Raw genomic sequence first — 14,706 nt, 5'->3', positions numbered from 1 at the left:
GGAAAGGAGGCAAAAAGAGAGGGAGAGAAACATTGATGTGCGAGAGAAATATCAATGGGTTGCTTTGCACACATCCCCAACCTAGGACCTGGCCCCCAGTCGAGGCATGTGCCCTTTCAGTTCACAGGCTGGTGCTCAGTCCACTGAGCCACACCAGCCAGGGCTGGCAATCAAAAGCCACCCAACTCCCCAGATCGCCATGTATCGGGACACATCAATGGAGCCACACCAGCAAGGAAGTACTAGAATAGTGGGCTCGCCACAGAGGTGGTATGTCAGAGGGAATGTCTTCTAGATTATAGAGGAAACCAACAAGGGTTAGGAAAATATTCAGAACTGAGGTCTGGAGGCACTGTGATGGTCTAGAGCTTTGTGTCAAGCACTGTACAATATACAGTGTATTTAACAGGCATTCTAATGTAAATTCTATCATGATCTCCATTTTCCAGATGATGAAACTAGGCATAGAGAAGTTATAATAATTTTCTCCAAGTGACAGTGCAAACAAGTGATGGAGTCAGCCCAGGTTTAGTTTTCAGAATCATCTTGCCTAGTGTTGAACACTTGATGGGTCAAAGCTGCAGAAAATGAAAAATACGGTTGACTTTTTCATTTTCTGCTGTACCAAGGTCTCAGTAAGTCACGTCAGTACATGTGGAAGGATGTTTATCACCATACTGTAATGTGTCATAACATAATATAATCTTATAAATAGTATATGCTATATTTAGTAAGCACTAATTATGTGCCAGGCACTATTCTACATGTATAAACTCATTTGGTCTTAGGACAACCTGATGAGGTAGGCATTATTATCATCAACCCCATTTTACAGATGAAGAAGCCATGGCACAGGGAAGCGAAGTAACTTGCCTAAGGTCATACAGTTAGTCATTGGTGCAACCAGAATTCAAACCCGGCAGTTTGCTTCTAGAACCTGTGCTTTTAACCACTACCCTACACTGTCTCACATACACGCATAATCACATAAATGAATGAATGGATGGGTGAATAAGTATTGGTATGTATGAGTATTTTGTTGCCTACTTTTGTTTACAAAATAATTTTTTTGCTGACTCTGGGCAGTCCTATTCTGAGGAAATGCTGGATCTCTAACCCTCCTGAGTCTGAGGATATTTGGTGGGTATGTCCTCTGGGTGCACCATTTTCCCCTTGAGGAGATGGGATTAGAATTGAAAATGTAAAAACCCATATTAGGATCCTAGGAAGGGGAGTGGGCCTAGAAAAATGGCCTGGGCTTCTTACAGAATTGGCAAGATAGGAATTTGGATAAGAGGTGATTTGGTTTAGAAAGATCATGAAACAGTTTGAATACTAAACAAATTGTACCTTTCAGGCACATTTAAAAGTCTTCAAATGGTTCACTGGGGCCTTTGAAAAACACTTATTTTTGATCACAGCTACACAAATAAGTAAGCTTTTCTTAACTCAATTACTCTGAACTTAGAGTTGGAACCTGCAAACCCCAATCCACATTGGATTTTTCAATTCTAACTTAAGTATTTTTCGCATTCCCTCATCCATTCTCAGAAATGCGAGTGGAGATTTCTGTGGAATTCCATTGTAAGAATCCCACTGCTGTTGGGCTCTGCCCTAAAAACATGATTGTTCCCAATGTCCAGTCTCATCATCTTCCTCAAGTAATAGAATCCCTGAGTTTTGGTAGATACCTGACTACTTGGAATAACATCTATATTTCCCAGCTCTCCTTTCTGTTAGGCATGGGATATGACTAGGTTCTAACCAATGAGATGTACAGGAAGATATGTGCAACTTCTGGGACTGTCCTTAAAGACAGGTATATGCCCTTCATCATCACCTCATTGTCTCTGCTATCTGGAATGTGGATGTAATGGCCAGAGCTTCAGCAGCCATTATGGGTCAAAGTATGAATGGAAACCAGGCATGAGGGATAACTAGATAGAAGGAGCCCAGATCACCAACACATGGAATACCATGTAATCTGGAGTGACCACTTTTAGACTTTTTGAATGTAACAGAAAAAGAAATTTGTATTAGTATTTTTTCCTGTTTCTTGGAGCCAAGGCTAATTTCAATTCGTACAAGTAGTATCTTTCAGAGAGAGAGCTGGTCTTTTCAGAGCAAGCCAGTGACGAGAAAAAATTAGAGCCCTGAATTAGTCTTGCCCTAAGGTATTTACAAAAGTACTTTTAATTCTACAACCTCATGGGAGAGACCAGTCAGCTTACCTCCACGGTGAAGATTATGGGCTCCAGATCCTCATAGGTGATCTTTACCTTTTCAATTGCACGCTTTGCCTGTACGTCTGTCTCTGCAACCACAGCACAGATGATGTGGCCCACGCACAGCACCTGTGGAAAAGACACACGTGAAGCAGGGAGAAAATTCTGGACAGGAGTAGGCTTAGGTCCACCGTACCAGTGGCTGGTGTCCTAGTTGTCATTGCTGAGTAATAATAACCACGTTGAAGTCACATTCAACTGCATGTGTTTCGCTAAAACATTAAAATACTTTTCAAATTAAAAAATAATTTCAATAATACAGATGTTTCCACTGGCCATTTTACTTAATGAATGTAAGCCCCGGAGTGGGTATGAGATCGGCTATGACCTGAGCCTGCTCTGTCCTATCTAGTTAGGTTCACTGTATTGCATGCATGGTGTCATTTCAGAGATTAAAGCTAGGGGAAGTATTTATTGTAGAACCTGGCTCTCATACCCCCATTCATGTGTTGAAGCCCTAACCCCTCAATGTGACTGCATTGGAGACAAGGCCTTTAAAGAGGTCATAAAGGTTAAAGGGGGTCATGAGGGTGACACTCTCATCCAACATGACGGATGTCCTCATAAGAAGAGGAAGAGACACCAGGGAGGCTCGGACACAGAGGAAAGGCCCTGGTGAGGACCCAGGGAGGGATGGGTATCTGCAAGCCAGGCAGAGGGGCCTCTGGAGAAACAAACCTGCCACCACCTTGATCTTGGACTTTCGGCCTCCAGAACTGCGAGAAAATAAATTTCTCTTTTTTAAGTCACTCAGTCTATGGTATTTGTCATGTCAGCCTGAGCAGATAATACAGTTCCTAAACAGTTGCCTGGTGTTCAGCTAAAAGAACAGGGATCCATTCCCTGGCTAGGGGAGAAACCGTCTGCGTGGACTCACGGAGATGTGGCCACGACAGCCAGCACCGAGAGCCTTCACGCGCCATGCACTGCTGCAAACTCTTCACATGTATCAACTCATGTTAAAATCAGCACCACAAGGTGGATGCTGTGATTATTCCCATTTCACAGGCGATGACACCCGAGGACACGCAGCTAGTGAGGGGTGGAGCTGGAACCTGCGCCGTGGTAGTCTGGCCCAGAAACAGCTGCTCAGTGAGTGACTGTAGCCTGGTCAAAGGTCAAAGATGGCAGGAGCAGCTCTGTTAAACATGGAGTGTGCAAGGTAGGTGGCAGGCGAAGGAATTGGTTGGTCCAGAAAGGGAGGGAGTGCAGTGAGAATAACAGGGAGTGGCTGTGTTTTTTGTACTCTCATTTCTAGATCTTTCTATTCTATCCTGAGACAGGTGTGCTCCTGCATTTTTCAGATGAGGGTAAATTGACTCAGGAGCACACAGTGGGAAACTAAGACTTGCTGTTTTTCTGTAATAACTTTTCTTTTTGTTATGCTACTTCCTGACTCCAGAAGAGTAGGTCTGTCTGAATGAAGACATTAGGGGTAGAAAGAAGCTAGAAGAACTGGCACTTCTACCTCCACCCCCCTCTTCCCAGTGGCAGGGAGGGCTGCGAGGCCATGAGAAGCCGGCCAGAGGTGGTACCTTGGTGATTGTCTACACGAGTCATCTGGAAAGGCATATTCCGTACCTCATCTACAGCCAGAATTTTGCTGTCTTCAGCACCATTGGTGCCTGGAATGTCTTTAGCTGTTATCACATCAACTACCCCGGGTAGTTTGAGGGCCTTGGAAAAATCAATTGATCTGGAAAAAGAGAAATATTTAAGAGGTAGACATCAAGCTTCGAGGGCCCAGACCTCGACGAGGGATAGAGCCTGGCTAACAATCAAAACGTGTAACAGCTGGTCCAGCTTAGGCTCTGGGCAGAGCTGACTGGCCATGGAGCAGGGTCCAGGGGGCAGCACTTCAGCTGCCGGGAGAGGAGCTGCCGAAGGGTCCAGTGTGCTTGTTGCAAAGGGGCATCCTTAAAAAGCTTAGGGTGTGGCCTTTTACCATTCGGCAATGACATATTTCAGTATTTTATCAGCAGCTGAATATCAGCTGTACTTAAGAGTTATTCCTTTGAGCCCTGCCTGAGGTTGCAGTGGGGAGGTGAGGTGCTGTGAGGTTGGAATGGAAGCAAGAGACCCATAACTGTAGTTTTTGTTCTTTTCTCCATGGTAGCCATTTCCAGACACTGTCTCTTCCTCCTCCGGCGGGGGGAGGGCTGATGACCTTTTCTTTACTCTTTCCACTTTAGGTCCTTTGGGTTGAGCACATGCAGAAGAATGGACATGTTCCTCCAGGTGTGCTTTCAAAAGGCTTTTTGAAAGCCTTTCATTTACTTACATGATTTTTGCATGGGCTCTGGCACTGGTCACCAAAGCCATGGCAAGTTCTCTGTCCAGCCTGGGAATGTCACCGCAGAACATGGCTTCCCCTGTGGTGTGTTTAAGGCCTGAGAGGTGCATGATGGGGCGTCCCACCGGGTCCTGGAGGGGCTGGCAAGGAGCCACCCTCTGCAGAGGAAGACAAGAGTTGCCCTGGGAAAGCTGGAGCTTCAGAAGCGGCCTGGACAGTGACCAAGACCCCCAATTCGGGATTGAGAAAACACGGCCACCCTTGGGCAACAAACTCGGGTGTGGGTCAGATAAAGAGCGTGACAATTTAATGATGTAACTACACTGGGAAATGGTCATTTCAGTTATGTAGCAATACCGCACACAGGGCCAGCTTTTCAGCAAAATTGTGAAATAGGTGAGGGGGCCCCACAGTTTCTCCTTTCGGTATCTACTTTTTCTAAGCCGTACCCCTCTGCCCCTTCGTTCTGGAAATGAGAGGGTCTCCCTGCCCTCCTTTCTGGCCTTTCCAGGAATCCTGTTCATGTATGAAGTGACCATGGTGGTGGAAGCTAAAGTGATGTAATTCCTGAGGGCAAGGGACCAACATCTATGCCAAAGGCCTGCTTATTGGCGTGAGCAGGACCCCTGGTGGGGGAGGGGGCGGCAAATGGCAATGGAGCCCACCGGATGCAGACTAAGCTGCCTTGGCTGCCCCTGTAAGGGTCATAAAAACATCGCTGGGGGTATAAAGCAATGGGCAAAATGTTTACCCTGGAACTCTTCTTCAGGAAGATCCGTGTGTGTGGTGTGTGGAGATGGGGCGGGGGAGGAGTGGTGCTCTGGTAGAGAATAATAGATACTTTCTAAGTTGTCCTTCAAGGCCAGGTGGTTTCAGTTACATGCAGGGCTCTTGTTTTGCTGACCAGATGAAACATTTGCATGGGGGTGGAGGCTGAGCCTTGGCTGCTCTCCTGTGCTGTCCTTCCCCTACACCAGGCTCAGCTGCTCCTCAAACAAATGCCCGAAGGATATTGGCTTGACAGTCTGAAGAGGCTGTCAGTCCTTAGATGTTCAAACTACTCCAGGTTGGTTCAGCCTTGCGTGCATGTAGCAGTTGCTCAGGCCTGGTCTCAGATCTAGTACCTCCCTGAATTGGCCTAAACGAAGGGTTCACGGGCTAGCAAAAGCTACAAAGTCAGAACTGCAAATCGCAACTCTGAACTGCTGGCTTGTTCACACAGTTGCAGTTCATCTCTTAGTGGATAAGTTTCCGTTAATTCAAACTCACTGACCTGGTACGTTTGGACTCCCTGGGGTACTGTGACAGGGAAATCTTCGAGAGCACTTAGGAATAGGTCTGAAACTTCAGGAGAGCCAAGGTAGTCCTGAGTGAAGATTCAAAACAACACAAATAAGCTGATTAGTTTGTGATTAAGTGGAGCTTTGATTTAGGAGAAAATTTCTTGGCTAAAGTTTCCATGAACCTGCATGGTCAATGTCACCTGAATAACCCAAATCCCCCCCTCACCTCCCAGGCATGATACTTGGTATGAAAGTGTCTTGCCCTCCCTCTCCACACCCTGAGGAACTGGACTGACTGGTTTGAATCTGATCCTCAGTCACCTGGAGGAGAGAGGGAGGCCTGCCGGTGAGGTGAGCGGCTGGCAGATGGGAGAAGTAAGAAAATTGGGGGCTAAATAAGCCATTCCAGAATGAGCTGGAGTTCACTGTACACAAAAGAGCCCGTATACTAACTGTTTCTCTCGGCTGCTCGGCTGCTCCGGAGAGCGATACCACTGGAAAGCCTGCCTGTGTGTCCCGGAAACCCATCAAGTGTTCTAACTCAGAGATCACAGGTCAACAAGGATTATCCTGCGCAATGTGGTTGGTGAGGGTCTTCGTCTGACTAGACGAAAATCAGACACTTCAGGGACGCTGGACTGTTGGGGTGAGGTTGGGGTGGGGGTACAAAGTAGGGTGAGAATTGTCATCATAATTGGGGGAGGGGGCAGGGAGGGATGGAGGGAGGGGGGGGCGGAGAGGGGAAAGGGAATCTTTTGCTTAACTACTCCAGAAATTTATAATCAGAAAATCTAGAAAGAAGCTACTTAAATATTAGCATGCAAATAAGTTTTCATATTTTTGAAAAATAAAGTTTTATTTTACATTCCATATAGAAATTGAAACTTGGTTGCCTAGGGGCAGGGGTAGGAGGGTTGGCTGTAAGGGGGCAAAAGGGTAATTCGGGGGTCATGGAAATGTTCTATGTCTTCTCTCAGGCAGTGGCCACATGGGTTTACACATTTGCCAAAACTCACTAAATTTAAATAGGTGTACTTTATTATATGTGCCTATACTTTCGCCAAGTGATTTTGAAAGAAAAATAATTGCATGCCAAAGCAGGGGCACCGATAAAGTTTCACTGCCCAGGGCATGCGGTAAACACCTGTGGGTGGCAGACAGTCTGGTATCTCGAGCCTTAGGAATCCGGAAGGAGGGGCAGCTGGGAACCGACCCAGAACAGGTGGCAGGCATTGGTGCAGGCTGCCCACACGACAGTTTGCAAACCTAGTGGAAAAGCTGGGAGCTTGTGGCTGCAAGGTGCACACACAAGCCCAAGCACTTAGAGGCACAGAGGACAGCCTTACCAGCTTCTTCAGTTTCTGCAGAACTTCTAGGTAGAACTTGAAGAAGAAGCTGACCACCAGAGTCCTCTTGAACTCCACCCTGCCCCCTGGAGCTGAGCCTGGGAGGGAGACCTCATCCAGAAGCAGCCTGCAAGCCTCCTCTAGCATCAGCTCATTCCAGCACCTGGGAGGGTTGGAGGCAGGGAGGGACCAGTTAAAGGGCTGTTCTGATCACGTGACAGGTTCTAGTGACTGGATGGTGATCATCTAGAGACCCCAGAGTCTTTTGTTAACGAGTTGGAAGAGAGCTTAGAAATCACCTAACCAAGCCCTTCAGGAAAACGGAAGCAAGAGGTGGGCGGAGGGTCATGGCACGGCACAGATGAAACCTGTTCCTTGAACATGAACCAAGTGTGTTCAAGAGCCAAAAACACGCTGGAACCTGGCATTAAATACACAGACCACTAAGGGCCACCTCCATTATGAACTGGACAAAATTCAGACTTGGGGGCAGCTCTTCCAGAGGAAGAAAGAGGCTGCACCCGAGCGGAGGGAGGGGCAGGGGCCGCCTGGACGCCGCCTGGTGTGCACTTGCTGGGATGCGGATGTCACGAGGGGACTGGGGCTGGAGGCAGTCCTCTTCACCGTTGTCGTGTTCCGCACCCAAAGAGTGCCACCTCATTAATCCAAGTCAAGTAATGTTTGATTCATGTAGGAAAACTGTGGAAAGAACAAGCAGTGTTTCTACACACAGGAGTTTCCATCTTCTCAGGGCTTTGCCGACACTTGCCTGAGCCAGATTTCCACTTTCTTTTTTCTTCTCTCTCTCTCTCTTTTTTTTTTTTTTGGCATCGATTCACCCGCGGGGTGCAGGGTTCACTGCCTACCTCCCTTGCAGCTGCTGGCAGGTTCTGTGAGCACTGATGGTGGCCACCCCGACGCCTCCATAGGCGACACTCAGGTCGTGGACGGTGTCTGTGCCTTCCTTGAAGAGGACTCGCATGCCGGCGTTCACATCGGCCAAGGCGTTCTGCTGGCACTGACCCTGCCGGAAGGCTGACACAAATTCCCACTGTGGGGACAGAAACCACGTGGAGTTATCCGATATGTCAACACTAAGAGCACGTTTCTGCTTCTTGGTGCCACTAAGTAAACACTTAGACCTAATCTAAAGGGACACAAAGGACACTTGGCAGGATGATCTGAGGGCACTTGGCTGCCTTCTCGTTTGGACCGGGAACAATGTCCTGGCAAAGACCCCCCCCCCGCAAGGCCTGATGCCCTCAAGGAACAGGGACCTCTGCACCCCTTTCCTGTGAGGTCAGGAGGCCCCCTCACACTCTGGTTTCCAGGTGCCCTTCCCTGTGGTCTTCAGACCCCTTCATCCCTGTGAGGCTGGAGGAGTACTTTTCCACACGATTTGCCCAAGTGCACAAGAGAGCCCCCGTCTACCTTGGTTTGCAGAAACCATGGCTTTCCATTTTGCACAGCTCACGAGGGCGTTGAAATGAACTTTCCCACAGAGCGCTAAGGAGTCCTGGACCAGGACCAAGAGTCAGGAGGGTGCTGGCTGCCCCACTGACCTCCTGGCACCGTGACCACTGGTGTGCCGGCCTGGGGTGAATGGGGATGGCCTGTGTCTCAGGCGTGTTTACATCTGTGTGGCCACCGTGGGTGCTGTGTTTGAGTCTGCCTGTCTTTCTGCCCGGGGCCTTTACACAGTTTGACAGGTAGCAAGCACAGTTCAAAGGTTTCACTCCACAGGCAAAATAAGTGAAGACCCCATGTGGCGGAGAGCATGACTTAATACAAGACTTCCTGCACAACCCAGCTGATTCCTGGCGTTGGATCTGTGTGTATGTGTGTGTGCGTGCGTGTGTCTGTATTGCCTCTCTCCGGGAAGACTGTGCTCTTGGATTCAGGTACAATTTTGGAGAGAGGCACAGGGAACAGCGAGTGAGGACAGAGGGCCTCCTTCACCGCTGGGGGCGAGGGGTGGCCACATCAACCCCAGGGACCCTGTGCTAGGGTGGGGAGGCTCGGCCCAGCCACCATTTCCTTGTGAGTTAGGCTGAGAAGCTCATTCCACGGCCAGAGAGCTGTAATTTCCACCTTCGGAGTCGTTTGGCGAACACAAGGAAGCAGGACCCACGGCTGACCTGACCGCAGGCCCCCATCAGGCCCCACCCCACAGCTGAAACAACACCCTAAATCCACACCCTGGGGCTGCTTGCTCGGGTGCGGGAGGCCCCTGGGGCTGTGCCAGCAGCAGTGAACAGGAAGTTATCACTCTCCTGGCAGAGTTATTTTCCTCCTATCTGTTTTCAAGGTTGTAAGATGACTGGGCTTAGTGATGAAAAGGGAAAAACAACTCTCAAGAGTGACCAGGGGACTCTTACCTTTTGAGAGTGAGGGATATACACAGATTGCAAAATTTCCTCGGGCTTCAGATCTGCCCTTGGCAACCCAGCAAGAAAATGTTCGTTTAGAGGAATCTGCCGCATGCCTTCTGTTGAGGATAAATGACATTTCTTTCACCGTGGCAACAAGGAATGTGAGATTTATTCTGAACTTTTAAATGTCAGCAGCAAAGGAGAAAAGGGCACCTTCCTCAGCAGCGAGTGGTGCAGAGGTCTGAGTGTGCGGGAGTCAGGTCTCTGCTGCCTCTGCCACCGCCACCGGGAGGGGTGGCGGCCGCTGCCTGGCATTTACTCTCACCAGCACACGCGCTGTGTGAACCGGGTCTCCTCCCGCCCGCCTCCAGGGTCTGCCGGGCCTGTGTGGGTTTTCATCTTTCAGCAGAGGCTGTTGAAACCTCACTCCTTCGATTCTGTGATCAAGGCCAGCACATAACTTATCCCGAGACAGGGTTTGTTTCCACTAGTAATAGCGTTCAAACCATTGGGTTTGCTTTTTGTTTTTACTGCTCCTTTTGGCTCCTAAGCCAGATAATTTTAAAGGAAAGGGAAGAATGCACAAAACCTTTCAGCCCCATTGTTATCACGGAGTGTTCCATGCAGTCCCCTCTGGCTTTAGAAGGCAGTGTGTGGCTCCGCAGGAGGTGCAGTGGGGAGACCACAGGACCCCCAGCTGACCTTGGCTGGCCCGCCCTGCTGCTGGTCAGCCAGCTCATGCCCTGGCCTCACTGGGGCTGGGCTGAGCTCAGGGTGCAGGTGCTTTGGCGGAGCTGGGAGAACGGAGACCTGGAGACCTTAAGCCGGGGGCTGACAACTGACAGCCCGGCAGAAGGACGTTTTCATTACCCTTACTACTCCTACTGAGAGTGCAGGAGGCGTCCTTCCTATCCTGATGCCCCAGAGTCTGCGCTTCTTCTCTCCTGGTCTTAGGGGGTCAGCTGGGGCCGCCCTGGACCACAGGCCTGCAGGGCTCAGCACCATGGCTGACGGGCCGTCTAGGGTGAGGCCTTTCCTCTCCTCCCTCCTGGGAGGGCCCCATGCAGAGCTGAATGGAGACAGGAGAGCTTATCCTCTGCTACCAAGTCTCTCCCAACACTGGGTTCCCACCAATCAGGGATGGGATGGTGTTGGCCAACAAACCCCTCAGGAGGTTTGCGGTGCCTGGGATAGAATTCCTGGTCATACACCCCCCGAAGTTCACACAGTCCGGCTATGCACCCCAGTGCCTGGGCCCGTGTCAGCCCACGCAGGGGGGAATAATGGATGTGCTGAGTGGGATGGACAGCAGCAGTGGGTGTGTGATGGGTTGTGTGCGAAAGAAGGGAGAACAGATGGGGAAGCAGCCTGATGGACAAGAGGCAAGCACACCTGTTTGGAAATCGGACAGGCTGGGGTTCCCACCCCACGTGCCTCTGCAGGTGACCTCAGCCAGGTGGCCGGATGGATTAGACATGCGGTGTGTAAAGTGTCCAGCGCGGCCTGGCTCACAGTTAGTGCCCATTAAGGGGAGTGTCAGCATCCTTGGAGCAGCCGAGGCAGCGTGGGGGCTGAGCTCCTCCAGGGAGACCAGGATAGTTTAACGTGGAGCAGCGCCAAGGCAACATCCCTCTCAGCCATTATGTAAAGTTAATCATTGCCTTCCTCTCACCCCCAGACGGCGAGGTGTCTGCACTGTGTCCTCACCACACTCACACGGCAACTGGGGGCAGAGGTCCATGGGAGCGTGAAAAGGAGGGAGCCTTTGCCTCAGCCTGGTACCCCACGCCTGGCTGATTCGTGGGCTGACTGAGCTGTGGTCCCAGGTGGGGGCTGTGTGAACGTGGGGTAGTGCCGGAAGGAGGCACTAGCCACCCGTTTGCATCAGTGTGCCTTTCTCTGGGAGCCTGAGCTTACCAGGGTTCCTCTAGGAGCCTGAGCTTCCCACGGTGCATTGAGAGCCAGAGACAAGGGCTCTGACTTAAAGGGAATCCTTAGAAAAAGACAAAACCAAACCAAACCAAAAACAAACCCCACCTTCAGGTGCTGCTCAGAGTGTACTGAGTGCTCAGAGTGTAGCTTACCTTTTGATATCAGATTGAGGGTAGCGTTGCCCACAGCCAGAATTGGATTCAGGTCCGAATAGCAATGCCGACTCATGACATGTCCCCCTAAGGACTAAGGAGAGAGAGTCACAGCCTGGGGCATTCTACCCCTCGAATCCTCTGCCCCGCCAGCACCTGCTCTTGGCCGTCTCTGGGAGCGAAAGAGCCCCGGGACCCTGGGCTTCCTCTGCAGGGGAGACTCTGTTCACACTGCCTGGGAGTTCGGCCTGCGCTGGAGGCCCCCCTCCCACTGGCTACTTTGGGTTGAGAGGAACCGTCACTAACTAACACTCGCATAGCTTTCGGTGTGTTCCACTGCTGTCAGCCTTTCCACACGTGTTCACCCATCCTCACAACAACCTAGTGACACTGATGCTGTTTCCCTGTTCTACAGAAGGAGACGCTGGGCAGAGAGAAACTGTGAGATTTGAACCAGGTCTGCGAGCTAGAAAGGGCCAGGACTTGGGTTCAAACCCCTGCAGGGAGGCTCAGTGGCCAGGTTTGAACTGCCCCCAACTCAGCTTTGGCCGCAGCACAGACTTCACGCGGACCATGTCAGGGTTCTGAGCACCCACCCATACCACTTAGAGCAGGGGGTGCCTCTTCCCTCTTTGTGCAAGACTCTACTCAGATAGAGTCGAGGCCATAGTATCTCAGAATGTGGGAGGCCAATGGTTGGCCGTTCAGCTCAACGCCCTCCTCCCCGCAGTGACGGAGCCCACAGTGCCCACCTGGGTTGCTGCAGTTTAGGCTGTGACACTGGTGGGAGAGGGATCCCCAGTTTCTCTGGGGACAGCTTGATTTTAAAGTTTTTGTTTCCGCTGAGCTGAAATCTTCCTCCCTAGACTCTCATTTATTGGACAGGCTTCTACCCTTTTGATCACGTGGAATAAATCGATCTGTCCTCAGGAGTCTATAAATACTTGGGAGCAGCTCTCGTGACCCCTCTGACTGTCCCCACCCCCGCCATTCCTCTTCCTGACACGGCTCCCAGCCCCTCGCTCTCCTGCAACCATCTCCTTGCCAGGCTCCGGGGTGTCAGTTGGAGCTCTTGATGGGGGAGAGAACGCTTGGAAAGCACTTGAAGGGTTTTTCAAAGGAAACGTGTCCTTCCCCAACCCCTACATCCCTAGGATTTCTAATACACCATTGGGGGTATGGAGGAGAGGGAGACTATATTTTGAAAACCTAAACCATGTCTCTTCTGTTCTCTCCTGACATCAAAGATAACCAGGCCTTAACCTGTTTCCTAGATCTGAGCATTATGCTGTAGCTGTGGTCTACGCAGCCTGGCCCAGACCAGGCTACCCTCCTTGTTGTAGGTGCTTTACTTCTGCTGCTGCAGCCTCAGACTAAATTAGGTTCTTTGACAGTCTTATTACAAAATTGGCACAACCGTGAAGTCCTTTCCCCCTACAGTGCTACCTGGCTATTCAATTAAACTTCACTCAGAGTCCTCCTTTAAGTATGTTACTCAATAATGTTTGTTAAACATTAAATATTTAAGTATGTTATTCAATAATGTTTGTTAAATATTAAATATTTATCATGCCCGTCACTTCAATCTGCTGAGGCCCTTTTGCACACAGATTCTGCCGGTGCCCACTTCAGCATTTCGGTGAGACTGAGAAACAGGCGCGTGCGCCTGATGGACCGGCGGGTGGACGTACCGCCAGATTCCGGATCTGCTGGCCTGCCAGGCTCTGCAGGTGCTTCAGGAGGGCTTGGTATGTCTCAGTTTTCTCCTCTGGGAGCTCAGAGACCCTCTCAGCCAAGATGTCCTTCACCTGGGCCAGACTGCAGCCTGCACCAATTGTCAGCCCTGAAAAACACATTGTTTTTACAGATGACGTGAAGGAGGAGCTGACATGTAATCATGACGCCAGGGCCTTGGTGTTCGCGTAGCATGGGGGCTCTCCACCCTGGCTGCTCAGGGAATCGCCAGGAACTCGAAAACAGCCCGGTCTCCTGCTTCCTAGGTCAACTGAAGCAGAATCTCTGGGCCTGGGGCTTTTTCAAAGGCTCCCCGGGTGGTTCTCCTATGCAGCCAGGGTTAGGACGTCTGGGCTGGTCTACATTCTTGTTTGAACAAACGCCAGGGAGTAGAAGCTACACAGAAGGAATGACAGTAACAACCAGCAGGTAGCAGACACTACTGGGACTTTCTGTGACCTTCTCCTGACTGACCACACCAAGGCTGTGCAATGACGTTTTCTAATTCAAGGGAATAAACCTGATGTCGTTAAAATAATGACAAAGGCTTTTCAATTGCCTAGGCCATTGTCTAAAATCAATAATGCTGTGACTGCTGATATGCACCCTATAACTAGCTACTCTTGATGCTCAAAATCTTCAACAATTAGTTGCATGAGGGGCTCTGGCCAATTGGAATGAGCACAGCCTGTGCTAGGAGCTGCCACAGGGATTATGTTGAGTGTTGTTGGGTGTGGGGATATTGGGGGGTCCCCTTGGAGGGACGGGGAAACAGCAACAATGGGAGGGCTTCCAGGAAGATTGGAGTGGTGCTACTTGCTACCTGGCAAGGAAGTAATTCAAAATTTTAATAGCCACTGCAGCCATACTTGTGATTATCATCAGGATATTAGCCCTGGCTTTGGGGTGTCTCTATGGCGTGGATATAAAGTGTTTAGATCAATCTTTGGAAGTGAAGAGGTCACCCCAATCATCAGGAGATGACTTAGTCATTTAAAATTATCCTTCACCCACTATCTGGTTCAGAATGTTTCCTTATACTCCTAGTTGGCCCTGAACTTACTAATATATTATACGTAGGTGTTGAATTTTTATTAAGTTTTTTTTCTACCTACTTAGGTGATCACAAGATTTTTCTCTTTTACTATGATAATGTGATAAACTAAACTGAATGATTTTCTAATGTAATATCTTCCATTCCTGATATAAAGTCTACTTGGTCATTAAAAACACATTAATCCTTCTCTTCTTTGGGGTCTACAGGGTGAATCACTAACAGGCAGAGACTGATTTCATCACTTCCAGGGCA

General features: G+C 49.8%; 1 protein-coding gene across 1 annotated transcript in view; it reads right to left on the bottom strand.

The window, feature by feature from the left end:
- Positions 1-14,706, bottom strand: part of LOC123824456 (aldehyde oxidase 2) — a 73,462-nt gene that overhangs the window by 39,138 nt on the left and 19,618 nt on the right. The window contains exons 11-19 of the mRNA XM_045847600.1: positions 13,355-13,506; positions 11,664-11,757; positions 9,586-9,695; positions 8,074-8,258; positions 7,193-7,370; positions 5,852-5,944; positions 4,567-4,736; positions 3,867-3,981; positions 2,232-2,354 (exon numbers count right to left, since the gene is read on the bottom strand). Of these exons, the coding sequence (XP_045703556.1) occupies positions 2,232-2,354; positions 3,867-3,981; positions 4,567-4,736; positions 5,852-5,944; positions 7,193-7,370; positions 8,074-8,258; positions 9,586-9,695; positions 11,664-11,757; positions 13,355-13,506 (1,220 nt within the window). The remainder of the gene's footprint in view (positions 1-2,231; positions 2,355-3,866; positions 3,982-4,566; positions 4,737-5,851; positions 5,945-7,192; positions 7,371-8,073; positions 8,259-9,585; positions 9,696-11,663; positions 11,758-13,354; positions 13,507-14,706) is intronic.

The sequence above is a fragment of the Phyllostomus hastatus genome, unplaced genomic scaffold (assembly GCF_019186645.2).
Source record: "Phyllostomus hastatus isolate PE091 unplaced genomic scaffold, TTU_PhHast_1.1 phas_contig_57, whole genome shotgun sequence".
Classification (NCBI taxonomy): Eukaryota; Metazoa; Chordata; class Mammalia; order Chiroptera; family Phyllostomidae; genus Phyllostomus; species Phyllostomus hastatus.
This window is presented reverse-complemented; position numbering and strand designations above follow the sequence as displayed.